The 27,876-nt window shown below is 33.9% G+C and overlaps 1 protein-coding gene across 7 annotated transcripts in view; it reads left to right on the top strand.

The window, feature by feature from the left end:
• Positions 1-27,876, top strand: part of LOC143258678 (fatty acyl-CoA reductase 1-like) — a 47,529-nt gene that overhangs the window by 9,431 nt on the left and 10,222 nt on the right. For 3 of the 7 annotated variants that reach the window (XM_076518071.1, XM_076518065.1, XM_076518066.1), the window contains exons 1-2: positions 13,008-16,063; positions 25,358-25,597. In XM_076518071.1, coding sequence (XP_076374186.1) covers positions 25,371-25,597 — 227 coding nt within the window. In that variant the 5' untranslated portion in view covers positions 13,008-16,063; positions 25,358-25,370. Of the gene's footprint in view, positions 1-5,950; positions 6,159-8,116; positions 8,171-8,992; positions 9,222-9,666; positions 9,742-12,209; positions 12,317-12,807; positions 16,064-25,357; positions 25,598-27,876 lie in introns of those variants that run through there. The other 4 variants (XM_076518070.1, XM_076518069.1, XM_076518067.1 and 1 more) reach the window with 4 other exon arrangements.

Raw genomic sequence — 27,876 nt, 5'->3', positions numbered from 1 at the left:
AGCAATACAAAACGAAGTACACATTTAGTACATTCAGTCTGTGATGTGCATTTATTATATCAGAATTACAGTACTAGATATGTACACGTTTAACTTTATTTGTTCTTAATATCGCCTACTTATAACATTTTTCCTCTTAGGAATTTTTCTTTTAGGCCTTCACATATTTCCTTATTTTTCTTAAGTATTAATATTTTAGTTTCACTCTTCAATTTCGTTAAAGTCAAACCTCAATTTAAAATTTTGTTTCCTTGACAATTTAACTCTGTAATACTTTCACATTTTGTTCTTTGCGAACACTATTTAATTATAGTACATAATAAAAACATGCAGGTGGATATACATGGATGAGATTAACTTTGAGAAGATTTACCCGGTTAAACAAGCTCAGCAGAAAATGCTTCTACTGAGTAATTTAATATTTTATTAAATCTGTTTTGGGTTAAAATGAAAACAAATTAATTGCAAAGCTTTCAGTCACATTAATTAATGATAGTCTCACATAATTACATGTTGGCCTGGCGCGTTAAGGCGTGCGCTTCGTAATCTGAGGGTCGCGGGTTCGCGCCTGAGTCGCGCCAAACATGCTCGCCCTCCCAGCCGTGGGGGCGTTATAATGTTACGGTCAATCCCACTATTCGTTGGTAAAAGAGTAGCCCAAGAGTTGGCGGTGGATGGTGATGACTAGCCGCCTTCCCTCTAGTCTTACACTGCTAAATTAGGGACGGCTAGCACAGATAGCCCTCGAGTAGCTTTGTGCGAAATTTCAAAACAAACAAACAAAATAATTACATGTCAAATAACAAAGCTAGTATAAGATTACGGTTCTTTCTGCATAATTATATCTAAGTCGGTTAAAATGGCGAAGTTGTTTGGCACCAGGCATCGACTGTGTGGCCCTCAGTGTACGAGGCAACCACCCTAACCACCAGGCTAGGCTGACCCGCGGCTTATGAATTAATTCTATCCTTTAATAAATAGTAATCTAAAGAGTTGGTTATTGATACTGACAGTTGGTTGTGTTGCATCTGATTAGCAGTTCAGAACTAGGGATGGTAGCAGATAGATGATAGGGCAAACATATTTGGTGACAAGTGGAATGGAACCTGCGGGTCACAATAAATTATATATACATAAATGCACCAATCAGTTTTAGTAAACAATAATAAAATTGATCAATTTTTATACATTGGTCGTTTTATTTAGAGTAACAATAAAACAAATAATTTATAAAGTTATATATAAGTAGAGTGCAATTGCAACTAAAGCATTTTACCGATTCAAAATATGCTCCTGAGTAACTTAATTTTAAACTGTTTACCTGAAGATGTCAATCGTATTAAAGGACAAATATATATGCAAAAACGTCTTGTTTGGGTTGAGAAAATATTTTACATAGAAGAGCGAACGTTGTTTGTTTTTGCATATATATTTCTCTACAAGTGGGTTTTCTCGACATCACGTATTAAAGGACAGTAAAATTGCAAAATGTCTATAAGAAACACACAACTAGCTAAAAGTAAGACGGTTTGTCTCCTGTAATAACGATCACTTAGTTAAATGTAATTGATTAATGATCGCGATGATTAATTACTTAGCAGATCCGCTAATGCATACATTGGTGTTGAAAGTCATCAGCATAAATGGCCAAGTTTTTGTTGGCTTCTAACTGTCGAGTTTCGAACTGGGGATCGTACGTCGAATTTTTAGCACAACTGTATTCCATTAATTGCTCGTCACCCAAGTGTTCTACTCTTTCGAATGCTGAACCATCCAGTCTCAGAATAAGTTGTTGCATTCTTTTTCTCAGTGTTCAGCCCCGAAATACTTTATCAAATTGTTAAGGTTCTTCTTTGTAATACTCCTTAATATTGGAGGTCTGATTTCTTTTTACAGCACGGCCATTAGGCAGTAGCAGCAAATAAAAATTCGTGTGTGTGACTTTTCTTATTTTGAACAGTTACACAGCTGACAATGCACATGGAAACTTCAGCTGTCACTCTTTAGCTGCTATAAAATACAGAGTTCGTTAATGTATCAATATAAATGTAATTGTTTGAGATAAGCTGATAAAATTTTTTTGTACTCATTCAAAACTGGAAGAATAATTTCTCCATGAAATTGAAACCGTCGATCGCGCTATCTGTAGTAAAAAAATTAAGTAAAAAATTAATGTATTTATCCATTGAATCTCAATGAATTGGAACGTTGTCTCTATTGCCCCTTTGCAATAAAAATTAACAATGATTCTGAGTTTTAATAGTAATTTCAAATACACCATTAGGGTTCAGTAAATAGTTGTTGTTTGTTTGTTGCAGCTCAAAACTTACTAGAAAAGTGCCCAAAGGTATAAGGCAAAAAAATATAATTTTTTTATCATAAGGTAATGACGTTTTCTAAAGTGAATGCTTGAAAGAAAAAATATTGCAATTAACAAATATAATAAATTAAAACTGTAAAAAAAAATTCCGTTACGTTATCTTAAGTCCCTCTCAAAAAAATAGCCTTTCTTGATTAGTGCTGTCCTATATCGGAGCAAATATTCAACGCAAGTCACTGGCCTTACACTTCTTGATGGCGAGAAACCCACTTGAAATATAAATTTATCTCAGAACGGCTTGTATGGGTATTAACACTTTTGCTAATAAAACAGCGAACAACGTTTTGAGATACATCTTTAGCCTTACACTTGCTGTTTCTGCATTTCTTCATGTATGTTATTATACAGCACCTGCCAACCAATAGGATTGGTTTGAATTTTGTGCAAAGCTACATGATAGCTATCTGCACTCCACCAATAGGAACGCTACACAACTACTATCGTAACAGATCGCTCTTCCCACATTTATACTCATTAATTAATTTTTTCTCGATTGGCGTTAATATTCTATAGACGTGATTGTTTTTGCTCGCAAATCTCTTGACGTTTTTTTTTAAATCGTAAATACTTCGTTTTTTTTTATTTTTCGCGCTAATGAACCGTGAAAAGTTTATTTTTCCAACTTTTCATACATTTCATAAATTGTATTTTTGCATAAGGTTTGGAATTTTCACTATGTGCTTGCAGTTTTAGGTAGTTACAGCTCTTCCACATCATCGAACATATTGTCATCTTTTTACAGATGTATCCCTTTCTGCTTGAGGTGCATATCTCAATACTAATGATGTTTTGGGTCATTTTAACTGGCTGAATCGTCCTTACATATTAATATCTTGGTGTTGCTGGCAGTTCATCATGCACTGAGTCACTTCTTGTCAGATGTTTAGGGGACATTTGGTGATGGTCCACTGACAATTTCATAGTAGTGTATTATAACATCAGTCAAGGGGGTACCTTGCCATGAGACCTTCATTTCTGAATGTTGGATTTCTACTAATGGAGCCACAATAATCGCATTGACTTGCTAGCATGTGATATTCTAGACACTTCAAATCTGGTCATAAACCAGATTACATTGGTTCAACAAGATTCTCCAGACATCAATTCTCTCCAGAGTTTTTACCACACATCACAATATTTCCATTTTTAGTCTACTATTCCTTGTCCTTTGGCAGAAGTTGTACATGCTCTTCATCAGAACTGAAAAGGATTTTCTTGCCTGTTATATTCTTTTTCTTTGGCAGGTTATCAGCATAAATGGTATACTTTTCTCTGCTTGTCATTTCACCAATGATATAATCCTTCACAACCTATTCAACCACAGCTAACAACATTGTTCACTGATCTCTTTGTTAGAGGACTGTGTGTTTCCTCAATTACCAGTATTTGAGCAGAATTATTTTGCACATTAAGATTTAGTGCGTTTGTCTCTGTTTTCCAATATTCCACGTTGTCTTTGTTTCATTCGTTTTACCTTTCCTGCCTTCCTCAACCTGTGTCTTCTTTAGATTACACTCTGAACATTGCCCTTCATTCTCTCACTTTTCCTCCATTTGAACCTTCGCCTTCATGTTCCTATATCAACTTCTTTAAAATCACTATTCGTCATTAGCTTGTGGCCAGCAGTGATCTGAGATTTTTGGATTGATGCTTGTCGTTTGCTGTTCCACTGTTTCTATGTTCTCCTCTTTCCTGACCCTTCATTTTTGCCAAAGATGTCTGCTTCTAGGGAGGTTAATTCCACTTTTTCTCCAATTTTATTATCCTCCATTTCCATATTTATGATTATTCTGATCCTGAGCATTCTGTATACTTTTTTAAAGATTTATCTTGTGAACATGCCCAGTGTCAATTCATACTGCATACCCGATAAACAATTTCAGATCTCACCAGGTGTTGGTTGTGTGTCTGTTCAATTGTCATTTATACTGAAACAATTACATTATTGGATTAGATTACACACACCATAGAGATGGGGTGTTCTATAGGACTGCTAGTAATTCTCTGTATTGGTTTTTTGTTTCAAAAATATATTGATCTTAGACTGTACCCTCATGGACACACATGAATAAGGCAGACAGAGATTGCTACTCATCTCTGATGCTCCATGGCATTGCAACTCTTCATACTACTGACCTGCTGTGCAGTTCCAGATGTTGCTGGGTGTTAGTTGATTGATTCCATCGACATGGTGGCTGTGCTTTTCAAAATAGGTCACCTGCTACATTGTCTCTGGTAATGCAATCCTTTGCACTCTCTTTTCTTCTAGTGGAGTATGGGAGTCCTTGCCACTTACTATTTTTTAGCCACCAGGATGGCAGACTATGGAGGCCTGTCCTCCTGAGGGAGGCATAATATCATTCAATTGAGAGTAGGATGGTAGCATTCTGTGGGTGTTGAAGGTGTATAGCACTTCCTACTGCAGAACCAATGTGCAATTCCAGATGCAAGTAGTTTTTGGTTGTAGCACTATGCTGTATTAATATACATCTGGCAGATTGCTTTTTCCCATTGTGGCATTTCTTCTTTCTACCATCATCTGGATCTACATTTCTGGTGGGTCTGTTGTTAGTTGGAGATGGTCTGGTCATGATTAGAATTGTGTGTCAATGGCATGATGCTCTTCCTACTACTGACCTGATGTACAATTTCAGATATTGCCAGGTTTTGATTGAAGCACTCCACCATGTCATAGTGATATTAATTGCAGTTTGTCACTCAGGCTGAAACATTCCTTCTACCTATGTACTATCTGGGTGTCAGTTGTTGGTTGGAGATGATCGAGCAAAGCAAGTCCTCACATGTTTTCTGGCTGGTATTCCTCCTCCTGTTGTGGACTGGACAACAGATGCACAGTGCTACCAGGTTTTGGACTGGTGATAATGTAGTCCAGATTTGTAATCCCTCTTCCTAGTATCTGCTGGATGTCAGTTCCTGGCAGATCTAGTGTTCATTATAGTTTGGATGCAGCACATGCATTCCTACTTGTGTACAGTCAAGTAACCTCCTTCTACTACACACTGGAAGAAACATACTCAATGCCATTAGGCTAGGACCAAATATATTCTCTCACTGAAGTCTTAGACCTCCCTACCATCCACTGTATGTTGGTTCATGGTGGATAAGTTGTTGGTTGGGTTGAAAATGCATGTAACTGGAGGCAGATTTTAGTATGGGAGCTTGGCTTCCTTACCAGCTTCTGTTTTGAGGTAAAGAGGTAACTATTGTACAATAACAGATATCGCAAGGTGTTGGATGAGGTCAAACCACCACTATGGTCTGTTATGCTCTATGGATCTAGTTAATAGGTAATGCATATTATGGGATTTCTTCAAGTTTTTTTTTTACCTTCTATGTTGGTGACAGAGTCATAGGAGGTCTAAGAATATAACTGGATCAAATGTAGTGTGATAATTTATTCTTTGGTTCCACACCTTTTGAAGCTTCCTAAAGGGGAATATTTTATGACTGGCCATTTGCCAGTATAATGTATTATTCTAGGTATTCTGTAAGGATGATATTTTATTGTAAATTAAAATTTTCCTAAACTGAATATAGTTTTTTTGACAGGTACTTATCTCCCATCACATTTTCAACCCAGCCTCCCTACTTCCAGTGATATGTAGTGTAAGTCATATGACCATTCTTGAAATGACTAATGAGTGCAAATCTGAAGAGGGCACTGGTTACAGTACGGGTTGTGTTGCACTCCTATTGGTGGAGAATTGCTGCATAATTATTAACATGTGGATATGCATAATACAGTGGAAGGCTAGTGGTGAGTATTGAAAATTTGTGCTCGTAATGAGAGGATGCAAGTATTTATCGGAAATATACTCTTCAAAAAGAGAAACGCAAAAGGGATATTTTTGTTATTTTAAAGAGAAATATATGTAATAACGTTACAAACTCAGAGTATTGTCAGACCAAAATGACAATAAAAGTTGTGCACTTTGAAAACGGAGGAAAACATCAGATTTTTCGCCAAAACGCATGCGTGTCCAATAAAATTGTTTGGCAGATCTGCATGTTTTGCAAGTGCAACATGTGCAAAATACCTATGAAAGTGAAGGGTTCTCGGTTTCCATAGCTTAGTGTTAAGCCACCAACATGCAATACAGTTACGCCAAGACAGACTGAAGCACAATGCAACAACGCTGTTGGTCGCTTGGAAGCAGGCGAATCTCGATCAAATGTTGCCAGAGTTGTGAATGTCCACCCAAGCACCATCACAAGGCTATGGAATCGTCACCAACAACATGGATCAACTCGTGATTGTCCACGATCTGGCAGACCTCGTGTGACCACGCCCGCACAAGATCGCAACATCCGGTTACGTTACTTTCGAGATAGGACCACCACTGCGACGTCTACTGCTTCAACCATACCAGGGCTGCATAGGATTTCCGATCAGATCGTACGCAACCGTCTACGAGATTCTTAGGCCCCATGTGCAACCCATCATGGTGAACGTCAACGACGTTTTACAACATGACAATGCCCGTCCTCACACAGCCCGACTCACCACTGTCTTCTTGAGACACCACAACATCAACGTTCTTCCTTGGCCCTTCAGATCACCAGATTTAAACCCCATCGAACATCTTTGGAACAAGTTGGACCGACGTCTGCGACGGCGACAACCTCAACCGCAGACTCTACCTCAGCTTGCAGCAGCTTTGCAGGCTGAGTGGACAGCCATTCCACAGGATGTGATTCGTCATCTCATCGCTTCCATGGGCAGGAGATTCCACGCAGTTATTGATGCTCACGGGGGGCATACTCGTTATTGACGTTGAGTGACATTAAACTTCACCTAGTGAGGGTGGACTTCGCCTTTGCAGACTTTGGATGTTCAGCAGTGAATGTGCAAAGTTTCACACATGTCATACAGAACTACCCGGAATAAACTTGTTAACAATTTGTCTCATATTTTGCCTTTTGCGTTTTTTTTTTTGAAGAGTATATATTTTCAGGTTAGCAAAATGATGATTTTCATATTATTTATGTTTTCACTTGGGTATGGTAACTTATAGGCTTAATTGTAAGATTTTTTAATACAGTGTTTTGTAATTACCTGAGTTGTGAATTTTTGTGGTTGATTAGTTGAACTTCTATGAATTTTATTAACTTGTATTATATACATACAGACAAAAACATATATGTTTTTGTTTAGTTGCCATGAGATTTGTGGTACATTGTATGTTTAACAGTGCTTTAAATATTTAATTAAACTTGGCAGATCATAACTGAGTTACTATACAATAAGGTGACTAAGTAATAAGCCAGTTTAGTTTCTTTAATTATATTACTAACTTGTAACTATTTGTGAAATGTTTACATTGGACATTATACGGCCTGGCATGGCCAAGCGCGTAAGGCGCGTGGCTCATAATCCGAGGGTCGCGGGTTCGAGCCCGCGTCGCGCTAAACATGCTCGCCCTCCCAGCCGTGGGGGCGTATAATGTGACGGTCAATCCCACTATTCGTTGGTAAAAGAGTAGCCCAAGAGTTGGCGGTGGGTGGTGATGACTAGCTGCCTTCCCTCTAGTCTTACACTGCTAAATTAGGGACGGCTAGCACAGATAGCCCTGGAGTAGCTTTGTGTGAAATTCCAAAAATATACTGGACATTAGAGAAATAGTATTTATTATCTTATGTTGTGTGACTATAGGTATTAGTGGAGAAGCTACTAAGTTGCTATAGTGGAGTAAAGACTATATACCTTTTGTTAAGGTCTAAAGGAGGCATAACTGCAGGATGCGTCTTGAAGAACTTCTGAATGCTGAGGTAAGTCATCTGATTTTTGGCTTTTGTACTGTACTTATATGAACCAAAAATGTTTTAACTTAATGTGATCCAGAAACATGTCGCTCACTAAAAGACAGATGTTTGTAAATAGCAGCAGCAATACACGTTTCTGTTGGGCAAAGAAAAAAAATTTAAGTGCAGTACACCCACAGTGTGTATGACTTGAGAAAGATACTAGAGCAACAGTGTTATGTAGTGGGAGAGTGTATTAGAACGTGCTTCATTGGTGTTGTTTTTCCTTTTTGGGAACAATGAAATTAGTATTTTTCATGGTAGATGGTGAGGAGGGCTCAGAAATATTCCTGTGGGTTAGCACCATTCTTTGTCAAAGACAAAAAGGTATATACATGTATATGTTTTCACTTTTTATAAGTGAGGTCATGTATTATCTGGAAGAAATGCTTAACTATAGCTTGTGTTATTTTATTATTTTTATATAAATACCTATTTATGTATACTTTTATATATATTTGCATTTAAAGTGGTTTAAAATTTTGTTTTTAAACATACTAAAATACATTTGTGTATATAAATGTTCTTGTTGTTTTAAACACTATTTTTTGATAAAGATGAAAACACAAACACAATGATTACATTCTGTTTTGCCTTTTTTTAACTGAGACATGATTGATATATTTTAACTGATCATAATTTTGATATCGTTTCTATTCATGGATTAAATTGGGGCAGAATGATCCATAATGGAGTCTGTCTCTTGATAATTCAAACATTTAGTGTTTCTGGTCTTCTGACTGGAATGTCAAAATGGATCATAAATGGATCTCCTCAAAATCCCAATTAATCCACTATTTTTATTGCTGATTAATAAATCTTTTATTATGATGTTTACAGATTTTTCATAACATTAGGAAAAAACAATCTCGCTTGCTATTGAAATTGGTTGCTGTTCATGGAGATATTATTCTTCCTGGACTTGGTTTATGACCTACAGATATAACACGTATTGCAAATGAAGTTTCTGTAGTTTTTTCATTCTGCAGCTACTGTGAAATTTCATGAGCCTCTTTAAGTGAGTGCTTTGAATTTGTATCAGAATTAAAATAACAACTGTGTGAAACAGTTCCATATAAGTATGTAGCAGAAAGAACAATCAAAAGTTTCATGACCTCTTCAGTTCTCTTTTAAGTTATGTATATCCTTAATTGCAAGTAACTTGTAAAGTAAAGTATTTTATTTAGGATAAATACATTAATGATATTTAGTATTTTTATAATGTTTGTGTAAATAATATACAGAATATTATAAAATTATATAAACATATTATATCATGTGCCATGTACTATTACAGATCTTATAAGTAAATGAGGCTGTGATTTATTGCGTGAGTTTTGTGGAAACGTATTATGTACGACTTTACTGGGAGTAAAAGCATAGAAATAATGTAGTTTTTCAACTTCACAGTGACTTCTTTTATAGATAAAAATTCAACTTTTTATAGTCATTTTGTTTTACAGGCATTCTGTAGAGATGAATATAATAGGAACCCATAGGCTTGGGCAGAAGTCTGCCACAAAATGCCACATCTAGTGGTGAGTTTTACTGTTATATCCTGCAGTTTTAAGATTTTTAGAATTATTGGTTTCAGTATTATCTTTAAATCATTTGAAATATAAGCTTTTGAATGTAGCCTGTTTTCATGATTAGAAAGAAAAAAGTTATGCAACTCGGGGATTATGTGAAAGAAAAATTACCTTAAGCTTATGCACACATTTCTTAACATTTGTGTCATTCATATTAAAGTGATATATTTCAGTGTTCTGTACTATATCATGGTGAACTTCAGAAGTTGGTATTTTTGTTTACTTCTTGTTTGTCAGTTAACGGGTATTTTTAGTTTACAATAATAACTATATCACTATGCATGAACATGAGAAATTTGATATTTGGTATAATACTCTGATATAATATGTATAACAAATTCTGCTTGTTTAATATAGGTTGAGTATGGTCATTGTAAGTTTTGTATCTTTTAAAGTATACCTCTATTATTTATTATTCTAATTGCTTTGCAACCGAATTAAGTTTCTATTATAATATCTGCAACTGTAGAGAATTTTGCTTTGATATAATTTGTATTTAGATAGATCCAGTTTGGAAACATCTCAACTATAGTATGTTTTTTATTGTTTATACATTTCTTATGTTCATATCTAAGTTTACTAATGATAATTCTAATCAGAAGTTATATCAATCAAACTCAAACAAAATTTTGACATCAGAATTTCGTTTTTGTTTAGGTTGGATAAGTAATTATATTTAAGAAGCAATAACACTTGAAATCATAGCTTTCTTGTGTTTAAAACAGTGACAAGAAACCTTTTTCTATGCAAAACTTATTCATTGTGTATAATTTGAAATTACTTAAAGTCTATTGTGTTTAAGCTCTGAAGAAATCATTTTTTGAAAGAAAATGTAATTGGAAATTAGTTACAAATGTGTCGTGTGTCAATATATTATTTCTTGTAGAGAACTTTGTATTCATAACTACAAAGTTAAAAACTCTCTTCTATTGGGAAATGGCTCACAATATAAATCTTGATATTACTAACAAGTAACTTGTATTTAAACTATAGAGTTTCTTAAAGACAATATATTCAATGTTTACATTGACCTGTCTAAAAACATATAATATTATCCTTGTCCTGAGTAATTACTCTTTAACTTGCAGAACATGCTTAACCTCTGGAATATATTAATTTAAAATTTCAAAATGTTCACAAGCACTATGACAATCAAACACTTTATAAATGAATTCCATGCTAAACAAACAGAGTGTAGTTCACATTTTGAAAACTTGCTCAATAATTTACCAAGCACATCACAGACCTAAACCGGACCATCAAAGCTGTGTGAAGCAGCTCTCATCTTTCTATAGTATCTGTGATAAATTCTCAGCATTTCAGTCTTGAACAACAGATGACTCATAGAGTTGATGTTCAGAGTTTGTTTTCTAGTATCGCAACCTTTCCAAAACATTTCCATTCTTGGAAAGAATATGGCACACACTATATAATATTATACTCCTCCAGCATCACATGCAACTCTTTGGATGCAGTAAGTTACTGAAAATGTGTTGCAAAAGTAATTTCAGACATGTTTTCACAGTTCCATTTTGTGAAGATATGTCATATCCTGGCAGCACTTCTGGTTATCCTGAATGTTTCTACATGTACTGTCAGTTGTTCTTCATATTGTTGGATGGGCTCAGGTTAAGGTTCAATAAATCTTGTATGACTAGATATTGCTGTTACTTCAAGTATATACATTTCCACACTCCAAGCAGTTAATTATCATTACTTTCTCAAATTCACATAAAACGCAAAATAAAAGCATTTTGCACTTCCTTACATGAACTTGTTATAACCTGCATATTTTATGTGTCTTTGTATTTACTTTTACATACAAGAGTAATAGTAACTTTCTGTGCTGGTACAACAACTAAATGGCAATAAATATATGGCCTTTGAATTGTACATGCACAAGTAGGCTGCACTTGGAGCATTGAATTTGTTTACAATTACAGTCAGTTAACAGTCAAGACTATAATCTGGTGGCATATCCAAGTCATCAAAATATTAATGATATATTGCTTGCAGTTTATGATGCAGAGATGCTATGTAACTTGTAATTCTTTTCTGAGAAAAAAAAAGTGCAGGAGAAGCACTTCAGTCTGACCTGGCCCTACTTTATCATGATTCTCACTGAATGCTCTTGTAAAATGTATGGGGTATGTCAGCCACATGATCAAGGTTGTTAGAATACTTTTGGTTTGGAAGTATGTGTGCTGCCATTATTTACAAGTCTATTGAGTTTCTTCCATACATACATATTAATTCTGCAAGAGAATTATCTATGTATATTGGGAAGTCATTTATAAACAAGTTGATTTTAAACTATGGAGGATACTGTGTGTTTTTTCAGAACTGATTTAGAATGTATACTCTAGGGTTGTTTCTCTGTGTTATTGGATTTTCAACAAGGAAACTATTTCTTACAGGCACTGATTCATGTTTCCACAACTTATTGCAACTGTGACATTGATGAAGTGGATGAGATAGTTTATCCACCACCAGCAAACCCCCAGAAAATTATTGATGCCATAGAGTAAGTAAAACAATAAGATACCAACAATATTAACAATTTTGGTATATAGTACTGGAATGAAGAAGGAGGAGTACCGACTCTGTGGCTAAAATGAGTGAGAATTATAAAGTAGGCTGAAACTAAATGTAGGTGTGACTCTAGAATAAACATTATCATAAGAAATATTCAAAGAATGTTGTAATTTAATCCACAATATATGTATACACAAGCAAAAATGTATTTTTGTTTTTCTTAGAAAGATATTTACATTTTGTAGCATTTAAAATGGCATGTACAAGTCTAAAAATCAGTTAATGTAATTAGAAACAATAATTTTTTGATATTGGCACTATTATGTACTGAATATGGTATGTTAAATGTTTTTCTATCAAAGCAAAGTGGTTATACAATGAAATACCAACTTTAGTTTGTGCACCTCTAATAAGAATTAGATACAAGAATATTTTGGAACTTTCAGTTACATTACTTTTTTTGCTGTCTATTTCACTTAGATGGATGGATGAAGATCTGATAACATCAATCACTGCAAAACTTCTCAGAAATCATCTTAATACATATGCATATACCAAAGCACTAGCTGAAAACATCTTTGTTGTTGCCTGTTGCCATTATTTGACCCTCTATTGTAACAGCAGCATGGAAAGATCCACTTCCAGTATGATAAAAAAAAAATCTTTCCATTAATTTTTTGTTTTGGAGAATTAATGTTTTGATTGCTAGACCAAATGTAAACTGTTTCTGAAATTATTCAATTGGCTTTTTTTTTAAAAAAAAGCTTTTATGGCAAAAGTTTCTACCTATTTGCAATGTACTTTATAAATTACTTTGATGTCTTACATGTACACTGCTGGCCAAAATCTTAAGGTCAATGAACATAAAGAAAAAATATGCATTTTGCATTGTGAGACTCAACCACTTATTTGAGTAGAGCTTTGAAAGATGAAAATAAGAAAATGGAAAATAAAAATAAATTTTTTTAATATTTAATAGGGAAAATGTGAACACTATGAAATTAGCCTAAATCCTAGCTGCTCAAAAGTTTAAGACCATACTGAAATAAAGTGTTAATCGGTAAACATGTAACGAAATTTAGTCATTTGTGTTCAAGCATTAGCATTGTGAACATTTCCCACTGACATCTCCTGTGTTACATTGGGTAAAAATATGGCAAAGGCTAAAAAGTTAACAGAGTTTGAACATGGCAGAATTGTTGAGCTGCAAAAGCAAGGTGTCTTTCAACGTGCCATTGCTGGTGAGATTGGGCATAGCAAAACTGCTGTTTTAAATTTCTTAAAAGACCCTGAGTGATACAGAACAAGAATGTCAAGTGGTTGGCCCAAGAAAATTTCATTGACGTTGAGCAGGAAGATTCTACGGGTTGTCCAGCAAGACATCAGCCAATTGTCCAACCAGATTAAGGCCCTTACAGATGCAGAATGCAGCTCAAGAACAATAAGATAACATCTACAAGAGAAAAGCTTTAAAAACCATAAATGTCTTCAAAGGCCACCCCTCCTTCCACATCACTAAACAGCTCGGTTAAACTTTGCTGAGAAGCACCAAACATGGGACATAGAAAAGTGGAAGAATGTTTTGTTCTCTGATGAGAAACAAATTAACCTGAATGGTCCAGATGGCTTCCAACGTTACTGGCATGATAAGGATATCCCACTGGAGACATTTTCTACACAACACAGTGAAGGAGGTTCCATCATGATCTGGGGTGCTTTCTCCTTCTATGAAACAATGGAGCTTCAGGTTATACAGGGGTGTCAAACAGCAGCTGGCTACAATGGCATGTTGGAGAGAGCATTCTTATTAACTGAAGGCCCTCGCTTGTTTGGAAATGACTGAATCTTTCAGCAGGACAATGCTGCAATCAACAATGCCCACAGTACAAAGGACTTTTTCATGGTGAATAACGTGATTCTTTTGGACCATCCAGCATGTTTGCTTGAAAATGTTTGGGGGTGGATGGCAAGGGAAGTCTATAGAAATGGACATCAATTCCAAACAGTGCATGATCTTCGTGAAGCCACTTTCACCATTTGGAATAACATTCCAGCCAGCCTTCTGCAAACGCTTATATCGACCATGCCAAAGCAAATGTTTGAAGTTATTCACAATGATGGCCATGCAACTCACTACTGAGACCTCTTGTAGGTATGTTTTACTCTGTTTAGGACTTGTTTTTGGTATGGTCTTAAACTTTTGACCAGTATTTAGGCTAATTTCATAGTGTTCACATTTTCCCCCATTAAATGCTAAAAAAGGTTTTTATTTTTCCTTTTCTTATTTTTATCTTTTGAAGCACTACTCAAATAAATGGTTGAGTCTGACAATGCAAAATGCATATTTTTTCTTTATGTTCATTGGCCTTAAGATTTTGGCCAGCAGTGTATATTACATGAATTTTAGGTTCTTAACAGCTTGATAATTTAAAATATTGATTTGATTATACATTAATATAATAATTATTTAATTAAAAATAAGATGTTCTGCAAGTGTCAGTCAGAGCATTATTAACACAGAACTGCCTTGGTGAAATACAAAGCAAATTGAAATGAAATTTTCCTTCTTGGAAAAATGCATTTAAGACTTGTTTGAGGTACTTAGTTAGGTCACTTTTAAGTCATCAGTGTCTTGCTTAGAATACAGTTTTGTTTGCAGTGCTCATAACTGGTGATTATCTTAATTTGATGTTACCTATCCAGCCAAAATATTGATATGGAAATTTTATTTAATTTAGGGATGGATTGACAATTTTAATGGACCTTCAGGCTTCATTGTAGCAGTAAGTGGGATGATTATTTTTCATTTTGTTCTGTAATGTCTTGATTTCTACACTTCATGCAGGTGTAGTCCATGAAAGTTTTCAATTGAATACAAGAATGGTTAATATTTTGACCTCTTTTGCTTACACCTTCATGTGATCTAAAATAACAAAATTACTTTTACAGAATAAGAAATCTTGATGTTTCCATAAAATGTATATGATATGAATTTTCTACAAATGTAATGAAGGTTGATTTAGACAGAATTATGATTTAGGTAATTTAATTATTTATAAATTGTATTGAAACATGCTTTCCTAAATTGAATATTTGTAAAAAAAAATTTAAAAATGCCCATTCAGAAATTCAAATTTATTTCTTATGAGTGATATCAGAACAAAAACAAGCATTTGTAAGCAAGTTAAAACAGATAATGGAGCTAACATTTGTTGATGTTCAAAATTAAAATATTTTATAGATTAATTAACTAATTCAAAACACACACTCAAGAAATAAAGAATGAAAATTGGTTAGTTCTAGTGTGAAATCAATGAATTTCAAGTTGCCCTATTGTACATAATATACCTTGAAGAAATAACTAATAAATTATGTCAGTTTAAGTTTAAGAAATTTTCATATTTTTCTTGTACAAAATTGTGTTTGATAATACAGTGAAAGTTGTTTTATACTTTTAACCAATGGATAAAGAAACTATGGTTGTTTCAAATGTAAGAAGTACTTTCACTTATTGCATTCTAAACAAGTTTATATTTCTTGATACAGACAGGAAAGGGTGTGTTAAGATCAATGTTGTGTCAACCATGTGGAACGGCTGACCTTATACCTGTTGATGTGGTTATTAAGCTTGTAATTAGTGTTGCATGGTATACAGCTACAAAAAAGTAATATCATTCTAAACATGGCTGCCAGTATTGTGCCTTGACTATCTTTTCCATGTGTTTTTCACATTCAGGTAAAATATAATTGAAATAATATCTGTATATAACTGTACTGAACTGTAAATTTTACTTTAGATGAAGTAACTAGTATCACCACGTAGTATAAGTTAATTCTGTATGCCAAACATGGTATGTATATACATATATCTAGCTGGCATGGTCTAGTGGTGTGAGCATTTGATTTGCATCTACAGGTTATGAGTTTAAGTACCTCCACTGCATTTGCTTACCTTTTCAGTCATTGGGGCATTATGATGTAATGGTCATTCCCACTTTTCATTGGTTAAAGGGTACCTTTCCTCCTAGCCTATCAGTGTTAAATTGGAGATAGCTAGGGCATATAGACCTTGAGTAGATTTGTGTGAAATTTCAAAAACCAGCAATCTTCTGTGTTAGACCAGTCATCACAGAGTTCATAACTATACAATTGTTACCAGTCTATTGTCATAATAGTTGAGGTGACAGTTCTTACACTATATGGATATTGTTTCTTACATTGTGTGTGTGCATGTATATACACATACATAGAGGGAAAGAGAGAGAGTCTACTCAAATATCGCTCTATTATTTTTGTTCTGTACTTAACTGACATCAAAGGTGACTGTTTCTGTTGTTTATCAGTCCTACCTCTGTATATTCCTTTTAGAGTTCCTACATTATGATCTACAATTGCTCTCTCATTTTGTTTGCTTTATAACTTAACTAGCTTTATTTCTTATTTATAAATCTGTTGTTATTCTTCTTTAGTTTTGTATACTTTTTATCCATACTTTTATTCAATTAATAGTGAGTACTCACTATTTTTTAGTTTATTGTTGAATAGCATCATGATTTACAACTATTTTTCTTCTCCATAAATAAATGTATAAATTAAGGAGAACAGAAGACCTTTTGATCCATCTAGGTCTTCCCATAAATTAAACCTTAAAAGTAATTTTAAATATTTATAAAACCTTCCCTTAAACTCACTTAAATTGACTGCATCTACCAAATTTGAAGATAATGAATTCCAAAGGTTAAACATTCTGTTTATAAAAATAAAGTTTTCATAGCTGAAGATGACTTCAGCTCTGCTAAAATTTATATTTTTGTCATCTAGTGTTATCATTATCACCATTAAGTACAAAAAAAGATGAGACATCAACAGTATCACAATCTTGAACACTTCAATCAAATCCTTTTTAACTCATCCCTTTTAAAGAGAAAATAATTTCAGAGATCTTAACCTGCCCTTTTATGACCTTTCCATCCAAGGTATTATCCTAGTAGTCCTCATTTGAACCCTTTTCAACAATTTAATGTCCTTCGTGAGGTAAGGATCCCAAGATTGAACACAATACTCTAAATATGGCCCAAACAATGACATATACAATGAAATTGTAACCATTTTAGACTTGTATTAAGTATTTGTGTAAATACATTTTTAAATTATATTTGCCCTGACATTACCAATACCATATTGCTTCAGTGGCTTAACAAACAGATCAGTTAGAACACCAAGATCCTCTTCTTCTCTAACAATGTTAAACTTATTTCCATCAAAAGTATATTCAAAATTTAAGTTATGATATTCTACATGCATTACCTTACATGTGTTATAAATAAAAGCCACTCTGCCATTTATATGCTCAATGCATGGGTGTGGGAAAAAGTCAGGGGTATCTGGAGGTGGCTCTTAAAATGTTTTCAGACAGACAAAACGTCTTTTTCATGCACCTATGAATTCTACACATAACAGGACAAATATTTTCAGCAAAGTTTTGTATAAAACTGTACCCTGAGCCAAGTTTGGGCTCTCCAAGGTTTTGGGTTTCTCTGGAAACACTTTAAAAGCTACCTCCAGCTACTTTTATATTTTATCAATTTCTCTAACTCACAGCCAGCAACACCCAAAACCTTAATATCATCAGAAAATTTAATAATTTATAGATCATTCCTTCATCTGTCTCATTTATGTAATTCTAAAAGAGTAAAGGTACTAACAAGGAGCCTTGAAATATCCCATTTATAACATTAATCCAGTTTGACTGAACTCAGTTTATAACAACTCTGCTTTCTTCATTCCACTTACTTTTTTATCCAATGAGCCAACTTGTCCTTTAGAGATAATTTTTGTAACAAGTCTTTATGTGACACCTTCTCAAATGTTTTCTGAAAATTCTGATGCATGATCCAAATTCCTACCTTTATCTACTAATGGTTCCCAAAAGAAAAATAGTTGCAAGTGACTCGCATGCCCAGTCTAACCAGTCCTTAACTTTCTTTAGAACACTTGGAGAAATATTTTCTGGCCTAGAAGCTTTATCATTCTTTAAACTTCTAAATTGTTTCTTAATAAATTCAAAATTAGTATTATCATCTTGTTAATTCTTGATTTCATCCAGTAACAGTCTGTATGAGGATTATTACATAAATCTTCATTAGTAAAAACTGAAGAAAAAGTAGAACTTAATAAACAAGCCATGTCATATACATTAAATATTAGCTTTCTTGTATTATCTCTCATAAGCCCTACTCCCATCTTAAAATTCAGTTTACCCCTAATCTATTTTAAAGAAAGCCTTACTGTTAACTTTTTACATTTTTAGTCAACCTTTTGTCATATAGTTTTTTTTATTTCCTAATTTCCTGTTTGACCAATCCTCATAATCTTTCATAATTCCTCCTATTGCAAAGCAGATCTACCTAAGTCCTTCAACAGTTTCGTAGCAAGATTATGAGGCCCACTGAGGTGGTTTCAGTAATGACCACGTATGAAGGGGTAACTTCAAGCCAGCTTCTGGAAAAAGCCTGGAGAGATAACTATTGTAACTACAATTCATGTGACTTGTACTATTTGGTTACCTTCACTATGTTGATATTGAGGTATGCTGAGAACTAAGCAGTCACCCACCTGATTGAATGGATAGGGTATTCCCAGTCTACCCATGGTTTACATATTGATGATGACTCTGCATGGATGTCATCCAGAAAGGGAAGACTGAAGCATCTGCTTTGTTTGTGGTATGTTGGGCTGCTGATAAGTGAACTGTCTGCATCTTGCTTAGCAAAAAAAATCATCTAAGAGGTTATAAGTTTTAACTGATGGTTCAGAAAGTTCCAGAAAGCAAACAGCTACCATACTTTGTTGAACAACAAGGTGAACAGTTGTACTGCTTTTTACCAATGGCTCAATAGGTTCAGGAGATCCAGCATGTCATAAATGCTACTGCTACAACTCTAGAAAATTAACAGAGCTTAAATGTAATACTGTGAAATTTCCTGTCAGTTTCATCTCTACAATTGGTGAATTGATGTTCTGTAGAGGAGCTATCCAACATTAATGAAACCAGGCCCAGGAACAATGGACTGCATGAGTTATGTAGTTGAGTGAGTGCAGTACCTATATATAAGTAGTGTCTTGTGGTTTACTACAAACAAAGTATTGGGCATTGATACTGTGTAAAACAGTTATAGAAACAATACATGAAATGAACAAATTCCTGTCTAGAAACCAGGCAGGATTAGAGTAGACACTTATTTGAACAAAAAGGAATGAAGTGCTAGTGTTGTTTTACAATAAAGTGCAACTGGCTATCCAGCTGCATTCTGGAATAGTTATAGATATGGTAGACAAATTAAAGTAACTGAGACTATTGGCAGTTTTAGAATTGGATCTGTTGCACTGTGGCCAAAGGATTGTAATTGGCTACAAACACATCTGAGATTGTCGATTGAGGACTGTGAAAACAATTTCAACCATATGCAGTGAAAGTGACTTAGTGATAGAATATGCCAGTCTGTTTGTGAGACAGATGGTTTACTGAGTTGAGAAACAGATCTGTATTAGTTTGGCCTTATGCCATTTAATCTATGTAATGCACTTGCCACTTTCGAGAAGCTAAAAGAGCTTAAATTGAAAAGACTGCAATGGGAGAGATTCCTTGTTTACACTGACATTATTTTGATGTTTAGTCACACATTTATTTCTTTGACTTAGAATTTAAGAAAGGCATTCAAGTAGATAAATAAAGCAGGCTTCCTAGTGGAACAAGGAAAATATTCACTTAACTGCACAGAAGTAGAGTTTCTTAGTTATACTATTGGTGCATATGGAGTCTCTACAGACTTTGCTATGGCAACAGTAGTATGAAACAATTTTTCACTTCAGTTTTCTTAGTTTTACATCATATCACTGACAGTTCATGCCTAGCTTCTCCAAGACACCAGCACCTTGGATTTGAGCAAAGAATATAAGAAGTATTGTAATCTATAAAACTTGGTTAGTAGATTACCTGATGCTGGCATATTAGTGACAAGACAGCAAATTCCTATTAGATACCAGTGGCAGTGATAATGAAATTGAGGTGGTGATATCAGTTGCAGGACTGAGTGGAACATGTAATTATTTACACTGCTTTTAAAAGCAGATACTGTATGAAAAAGAATGACTTGCAGTTTTGGCCTTTATAAAACAATGTTGCTGCTACTTATGTGGTAGGAGATTCACCATATGAGTAATCATGCTTTGCTGAAATAGTTAGTAAACTTGAAAAATCCAGAAAGAATAACAGGGCATAAGAAAACAAAGTTGCAAGATAATGGCTTTGTTATAATGTATTGTCCAGGTCAGCAACATGGAAACATGAATAGATTATCTAGTCGCATGGAATATTCTGATCTTGAACACTGTGAAGAAGTTGAAACTATAAGAGTATGGGAGTGGTAAAAGTCTGACAATCAATAATTTGGAAAGGATGTTTGATGATAGAAGTGTTGTGACAAGATGGTAAGGGAACAGACATACTGGACTGAGTCTAGATGCGGTATGTACCAACAGCATGGAAACAGCTTGAATGTGACTAACCAGGTTTGTACATCATACTCCAATAGATTAGGCCATCTACATAAGAGTTACAGCAGACATGAGTTGTGTGAAAGCACATGGAGTAAATCCACAAGTTGTGCTTTTTCATCACAGAAGACACTCTTGTGCACTGACTTGGTCAGAAGTCTGAAGTTGAAATCAATAAGTCCCAAGAGGATAAGGATGCTATCTCAAAGAGTTGGACATATTTGTTTAGCCGTAAATGACAAACCAGATGAGGAAAAGCTGAAGCTGAAGCAAAAGATAACTCTAGTAGTCAGTGAAGCCAGTAACATCAGCCTCCTGATGAAAAATCTTAAAGGATGTAGCACTTCTTGCTTTTCAAGTTAAGTGATATTCACAAGACAAAGTGTGTTCTATACTGTCTATTTATATGATTATTATATCTACATATGTAGTTCAAAGAAAATCATTGACTGAAAAGCCACTATGACCTTTCTTTCTCAGTCTCTGAGTGAATTGTCTGACATTGTGAAAGAATCATTCTCTTTTTTTTTTCTAAGTGGTGAGAACTGGATAGAGTATGCTGTTTGGTACTCATTAGATTCTCTTCTCCCATATACTTGGAAAATATGCAGATTCTACTTGCAATGAGAGAATCAAGTTGAAAATAATTTTAGTCAAAAACCATAGCTATCAAAATCTTGTTTTTATAATTATAAGCCTACAGGTTTTCCACTAACCCATTTGGGGGCCATAGGATTTTTGAACATTACATAAAGTCATTAATTAGCATGAGTGGATCAGTTACACAAATAAAACTACAGTAAGTAACATGTACCTGGACACAAAGGATTTGCACGATCTGAGAGACGTTAAGACTTAGTAATAAAAAATTAATTGTGATTACTGATTTAATATATTTGGAAGGTATTATTTGAAAATTGAAATACTCAGCAGGCAGTAAATTTTCTTGAAAGATCCAGATGACTTGAGTCCAGTGAAAAATAACCATCCAGTGTCCTAGAGCAAGTACACACACCATGCTTCTTGTCTGTTGTCACACATCTTACCCATTCTCTTTATTTCTTACTTTAAAACTAAATCAGTGTAGAAATTCGTCATCATTTCATAATTCATCCTGCCTAATCTCCCATTATAAAGTGGATCTATCTAATACAGCTTGTCAAAAATAAGCGTATCATGAAAATAATATACCTGTATAATGATTTACCATGGTTTACAAATGTTTTTGAATTCTTTGTCAGCTTTATTTCTTCTTTGTAGGTTTGATACTTTGGTATATAAATATTTTATACCTTACCTTCCTATAGTGCATACATTTCATATCTACAAAATTTTCTTAACTTTCAAGTTGGAACATTTTAAATACAGTTGAGGTCAAGTGTTACATTTAGTTCAAGGTGAATTACTTTCTGTATTAGACTGTGTACTGTTTCATGAGATAGCCATATTATATCCTACTTTATCTTGCATATAAATAATTTCTTTACAGTTGTCGGCCTGGCATGGATAGGTGAGTTAAGGCATGTGACTCATAATCTGAGGGTTGCAGGCTCGCATCCCTGTAGTGCTAAACGTGCTCGCCCTTTTAGCCGTGGGGGCGTTATAATGTGACAGTCAATCCCACTATTCGTTGGTAAAAGAGTAGCCCAAGAGTTGGCAGTAGGTGGTGATAACTAGCTGCCTTCCCTCTCGTCTTACACTGCTAAATTAGGGACGGCTAGTGCAGATAGCCCTTGAGTGGTTTTGCATGAAATTCAAAAAACAAACAGACTTTACAGTTATCATACACAACATAGATACTTCCAGATTCTTGCAGTCTAGTTTTTTGATCAGTCAGCTACAAAGACAATGTGATTTTGGTTGTGCAATTTGGTGTTTTTAAGGCAATTCATTTTTACTTTGGCGTGCAAAGACTTAATTGTGAATTAAGTTCCATTTATGTTTACAGTCTTACAATTATTTCTTCTGTTGACTGAATTTATTTTTTGGCTTCTAGATTTTAACTTCTCCTGTTATTATAACACTATATAACAAATTTTGTTCCTGAATAGTATGTGTTATTTCTTAATTGCTTATGTTGTGAAAGTACAGAAAATGGCCATTATTCCCTTCAAACTTTGCTTTTGTGACCTTGTTAATGAAATTTAGAAATTAACCTACCTTGTATGTAAAAGAAGGCAAATTTGCACATTTTCATTTACATAAGGTCTGAATAAGACAACATATGAATCAAGATTTACATCTATTTATACTAAAATTATACAAAAATGAACAAAAATGTTCAGAAGTGAGTAATTTTTTGACATTTGCAACTGTAATGTGATTCACTTTCACATATCACATATCAACCCCCAAATATAGTCTCCCATCATGTTTTCATTATATGCTCCTTGGTAGCAGCGTTCAAAGTCCAGTATATCTTGATGGAGGTGCTCGCCTTGCTCCTCTGAGTATGCTTCCATGTTCTCCTTGAATTTATCAAGATGAGCATCAAGGATATGGAGTTTCATGGGCATCCTGCAGCCCATTTTGCCATTATTCTTCACCAAAGCCTCAACCAGTTCCACATAATTTTTGGCCTTGTGATTGCCCAAGAAGCCCCAAACCACTACGACAAAGCTGCTCCAAGCTTTCTTTTCCTTCCAACTGAGCTTCTTGGGGAATTCTGTGCACTCCAGAATCTTCTTTGACCTTTGCCTCAGACAGCTTAGGGAAGAAGTCTTGAAGATAGTTGAAGGCTGCAGACTCCTTATCAAAAGCTGTGAAAAATTGTTTCATAAGACCCAATTTTATGTGCAATGGTGGGAACAACATCTTCTGGAGGTCCACTAGTGGCTCACACGTGACATTGTGCCTCCCCACAGAGAGCTTGGTCATTTGTGGCCAGTGCTACCTGTTGTAGTGTGCTGTGGTGTCACTGCTGTCCCAAAGGCAAAGATAACAGGGAAACTTGGTAAAGCCTCCTTAGATACTCATCAGGAATGCCACCATTTTGAAGTCTCTGATAATTTCCCAGCCATACTCATCATACTTCATACCTGTATATGTATATTACTATGGAATGTTCTTGAAAATTCTCATAAGTTCTACAACATTCTAGAAAGTTCTTGAAAATTCTTGTAAGTTCAAGAAAATTCTATATCATCTACTCAACACTGAATCTATCTGGAATGTTCTGTAAAATGGATAAATTTGAAAATTTCATTAACCAGGTCACAAAAGCAAAGTTTGAAGAGAAAAATGTGTCTTTTCCATTTACTTTAGGCATAAGCAATTGGGAAATAACACTTTCTGCCAAGCAACAAGAGAAAGTAAAAATTTTGTTACATAGTGTAATTGGTTTTCATTTTCCATTAAAATGAAATGTTTTCTCTTTTTATTGTCTTCAGCATTGTGTCTTGTCTTTTTCAATATGTTATCCTGAATCAAACAAACTTCTACATTTGTCTTTTAGTAGAACTTCAAATCTATAGTTGTTGCTAAGATTGGATAATTGTGTTCTAGGCTTATCCTTGGAATTACCATAATGTTATGGTCCACATCTTTATATAGTATAGTTTTAATTTGTTTTTTCTTGCTGAGCATGCAACATCATGGTCTATTTATGTATTATGCTTCTTTCCTGTTTATGTGTTATTTTTATGTAAACTGATTTCCTCAAAGAGTATTATAAAGATCCACTATGTTACAAAAGGATCAGGAAGTGATACTGAATTTAGCTAAACTAGCTGAGATTGTGCAAAGAAATGAATAGACCAAATACAACATGTAGTATTCAACAAAATCTCTCTTTACTTAAACACACAATGAACATAAAGTGTGTGCACTTTCTCACAAATGGTGGATGGTCTCCTTTTACTACATTCATAAGTTGATTAGACTGTCTTTCTTCCCTCAATTTGTATTCCTGTAACCAATTCACTGACAAGTACATGCTTCTTACAACCTAATGCTTCTTACTGAATGGTAAATATCTAGTTTACCCATAGCAGTTACTACTGACCACATGACTGGTCATTCTCATTCAGATACAAGGGAGGCCATATTCTCAATATATTATCTGGTCTACCACTGGAGGATACTAGCTGTCAACATTTCTACACCACATGAATAATTACGGCAGTAACTCTCATAGAACATGAGTCTACCATTGGAGGATACTAGTTGTCAACATTTTTACATCACATGCAGCATTACAGCCATACCACTCATAGAACATGAGTTCTTTTTAAAGAATAACAAAGAAAGAAAGGCAGCTAGAATGAAGTCAACTTAATGACTTACTTAACCATCTTTTGTGCAAAAACTTAGAGTAAACAGAAAATTTTGAAAATTATACATTAAAATGATAAACAAGCAAATGCTTGCTTATCACTTTTTTGTAACCCAAAGGTTATCAAATGTATTTACATTATTTATCCATTTTTTAAACTGTTATTACTCTGTTTATTACATTCCTTTTTTTTCTCTTTAGGCCCAACAATATTATGGTTTACTATTGTACTTCTGGCTTCCAAAATCAGCTAACATGGGGAGAGCTGGAATTTCTTATTTTTCCTCTTATATATGCACATCCCAGCAAAGAAGTATTTCAATATCCTGGTGGTAGTTTTAAAAGTAATCGCTTGTGGAATGAAATTTCAGTATTCATCAATCATCAGGTTCCAGCCCAAATACTTGACTTTATGGCTAAAATTCTGGGACGAAAGCCAAAGTAAGATGATGTTATAGGTTTTAAAAAAATATTTACCTTTTTTTATATTAGTGTATAATATAACATATAAATAGAAAGTTTATTATTCCACAACTGTAAATTACTTTTTTCTGCAAAAATAAGGACATGCCTGTGTTAAATATTAAATTTCTTAGAAATTCCTGTTACTTTTTTCAGTTATCTAATTGTAATTAGTTGTTTGAAACTTTCTGAATAATAAAACATTTAAGTATGTTCAAGATCAATTAAAGAATTTTTTCAAACTGAAGTTTACACAAACTAGATAATATCAATCTTTATATAATATGTTTAAAAGTAGTTATGCAGGTCCATAAAATAGGTTACTACAACTGAAATAATCCCTGTAGCATATTCATATTGTGGCATTCCCTGTTACATGGCTTTCCTGTACAGTAGACATGGAGTGCTTACCAATTGAATGAATGTTAACTGAAATCAAAAAAGTTAAACACTTAACTTTTTACCAGGCTAAACCAAATGGCAGTGTTTGAACTTTGGAAGGTTCAATTTAAACATACTCTTACTAATGATAAATTATCAACAGTTAAAGCTCATGTTAAATGTTATTAAATAGAAAACTGGGCTTCTGTATAAATACATCTCACAAACACACACGATTCTTATCAGTTTTGAATAAAGCTCATTATCCAATTCATTGACAGAATTTGTTTTGAATTTGGTGCAAAGCTTCACTAGCCATCCCTAGTTTAGCAGTGCAAGACTGGAGGGAAGGCAACTAGTCACCACCACCCACCATTAACTGTTGGGCTACTGTTTTACCAACAAATAGTGTCATTGACTAAACATTATAATGCCCCCAAAGCAGAAAGGGCAAGTACTATTGGTGGAACAGGGTCACTGACAGAGAACATACTTTTTTTCAATTGTGGACATCATATGCTATCTTCCCTTTGGTATATACAAGCTTATGTCTTGTATTAACCAAAACAAGGTAAGTTGAAATGCATACTTGAGTGACACTCTGCTTTTAAACTGGAAAATGGAAAACACATCTTGACTAAGATGTGGAAATCACAATATTAAATAGTGAAAAGAGAGCAATACAATTTTAAAATCACATGCCTACTCTGATTTCCAAAATCAATTAATGTTGCTAAATCAATCTTGAGTAGTATACCAGATTAAAAGATAATGTATTGAAAGTTACAAAAGTTTCCCTTTAAATTTATCATGTTAAATGTTGAAAAGTTGTGAAGCATTGCAAATCAATAGGCTTAATATTTGTGTTGAAGAATCTAGCGAAACAAAATTTTTTCTACACTCATAATTTATTTTTAATGAGTTTTTACACTGAATGAAAGCAATTTTGGAAATGACTCGTGGCAAACAAATAGTTACAGATTGCATATACTTTTACACACCTTTGTTTTGAAATCCATAATGGACTAACTAAGGGAAATATGATAGAAAAATCTGCAGTCTAGTTTCATTTGTACCATAAATATCATAGCCATTTATTTCCAATTGATTTGCAAACATTTAACATTCATTGTTGTAGCATTAAATGGTTTGAGCTGTATATATATAAATACTGTCACAATCCAACCTATCTGATTAGTTCTAGTATGAGACAAAGGTCTCCTGGATGGTGACATTTGACAGACAAAAAAATAGACACAAAATGCTACTTTTTCAATGTTTAATTTGCAGTCCACGTTTTAGAAAGCAGGATAAAATAAAAAAAATGTTTGCAGTTCACATGTATTTTTTATCTTAAATATTAAGTTAATCTTAATTCAGCAGTAACTTAACATCAAGAATAAATAACATTTCAAATAGCAATTTTACCTTTTATTCATTTCAGCATGTAGGTTTTGGTTTTCTAAAATATATTATTTATTTTGAATATTATAGTTCAATTAGCTTTTCAAAATATTTTAGAAAGAAAACATTATTAAAATTGTGATTCCAAAGACTTCATAAAGCTATTGAAATAAAGAAGATTAAGTGGAAAATGAGATAAAACTCAAAACAGAACAGTAGAGCATACTTGAGTCAGCTAGTGTTTAGGGGCACATAACTGAAAGATTAAAACAAAAGCTATATAAACCTTCTCTTTTTTTTTTTTTGCTTAAAAAAACTATAGTATGGAAATTTTCATATGATTTTTATTTTTCAGTAAGGTTTGAAGTCATTTTTACAATAAAGATGTATTATAAAAAATTATTGTGTGTTAAAATTAAAACATTTTGCTATTTTAATTCTTTTTATAACCACTATTAATCAATTAAAAAAAA

Source organism: Tachypleus tridentatus, chromosome 8, assembly GCF_004210375.1.
Source record: "Tachypleus tridentatus isolate NWPU-2018 chromosome 8, ASM421037v1, whole genome shotgun sequence".
In the NCBI taxonomy this organism is placed as follows: Eukaryota; Metazoa; Arthropoda; class Merostomata; order Xiphosura; family Limulidae; genus Tachypleus; species Tachypleus tridentatus.
Note: the sequence above shows the minus strand (reverse complement) of the source record. Positions and strands in the feature narration are given on the sequence as shown.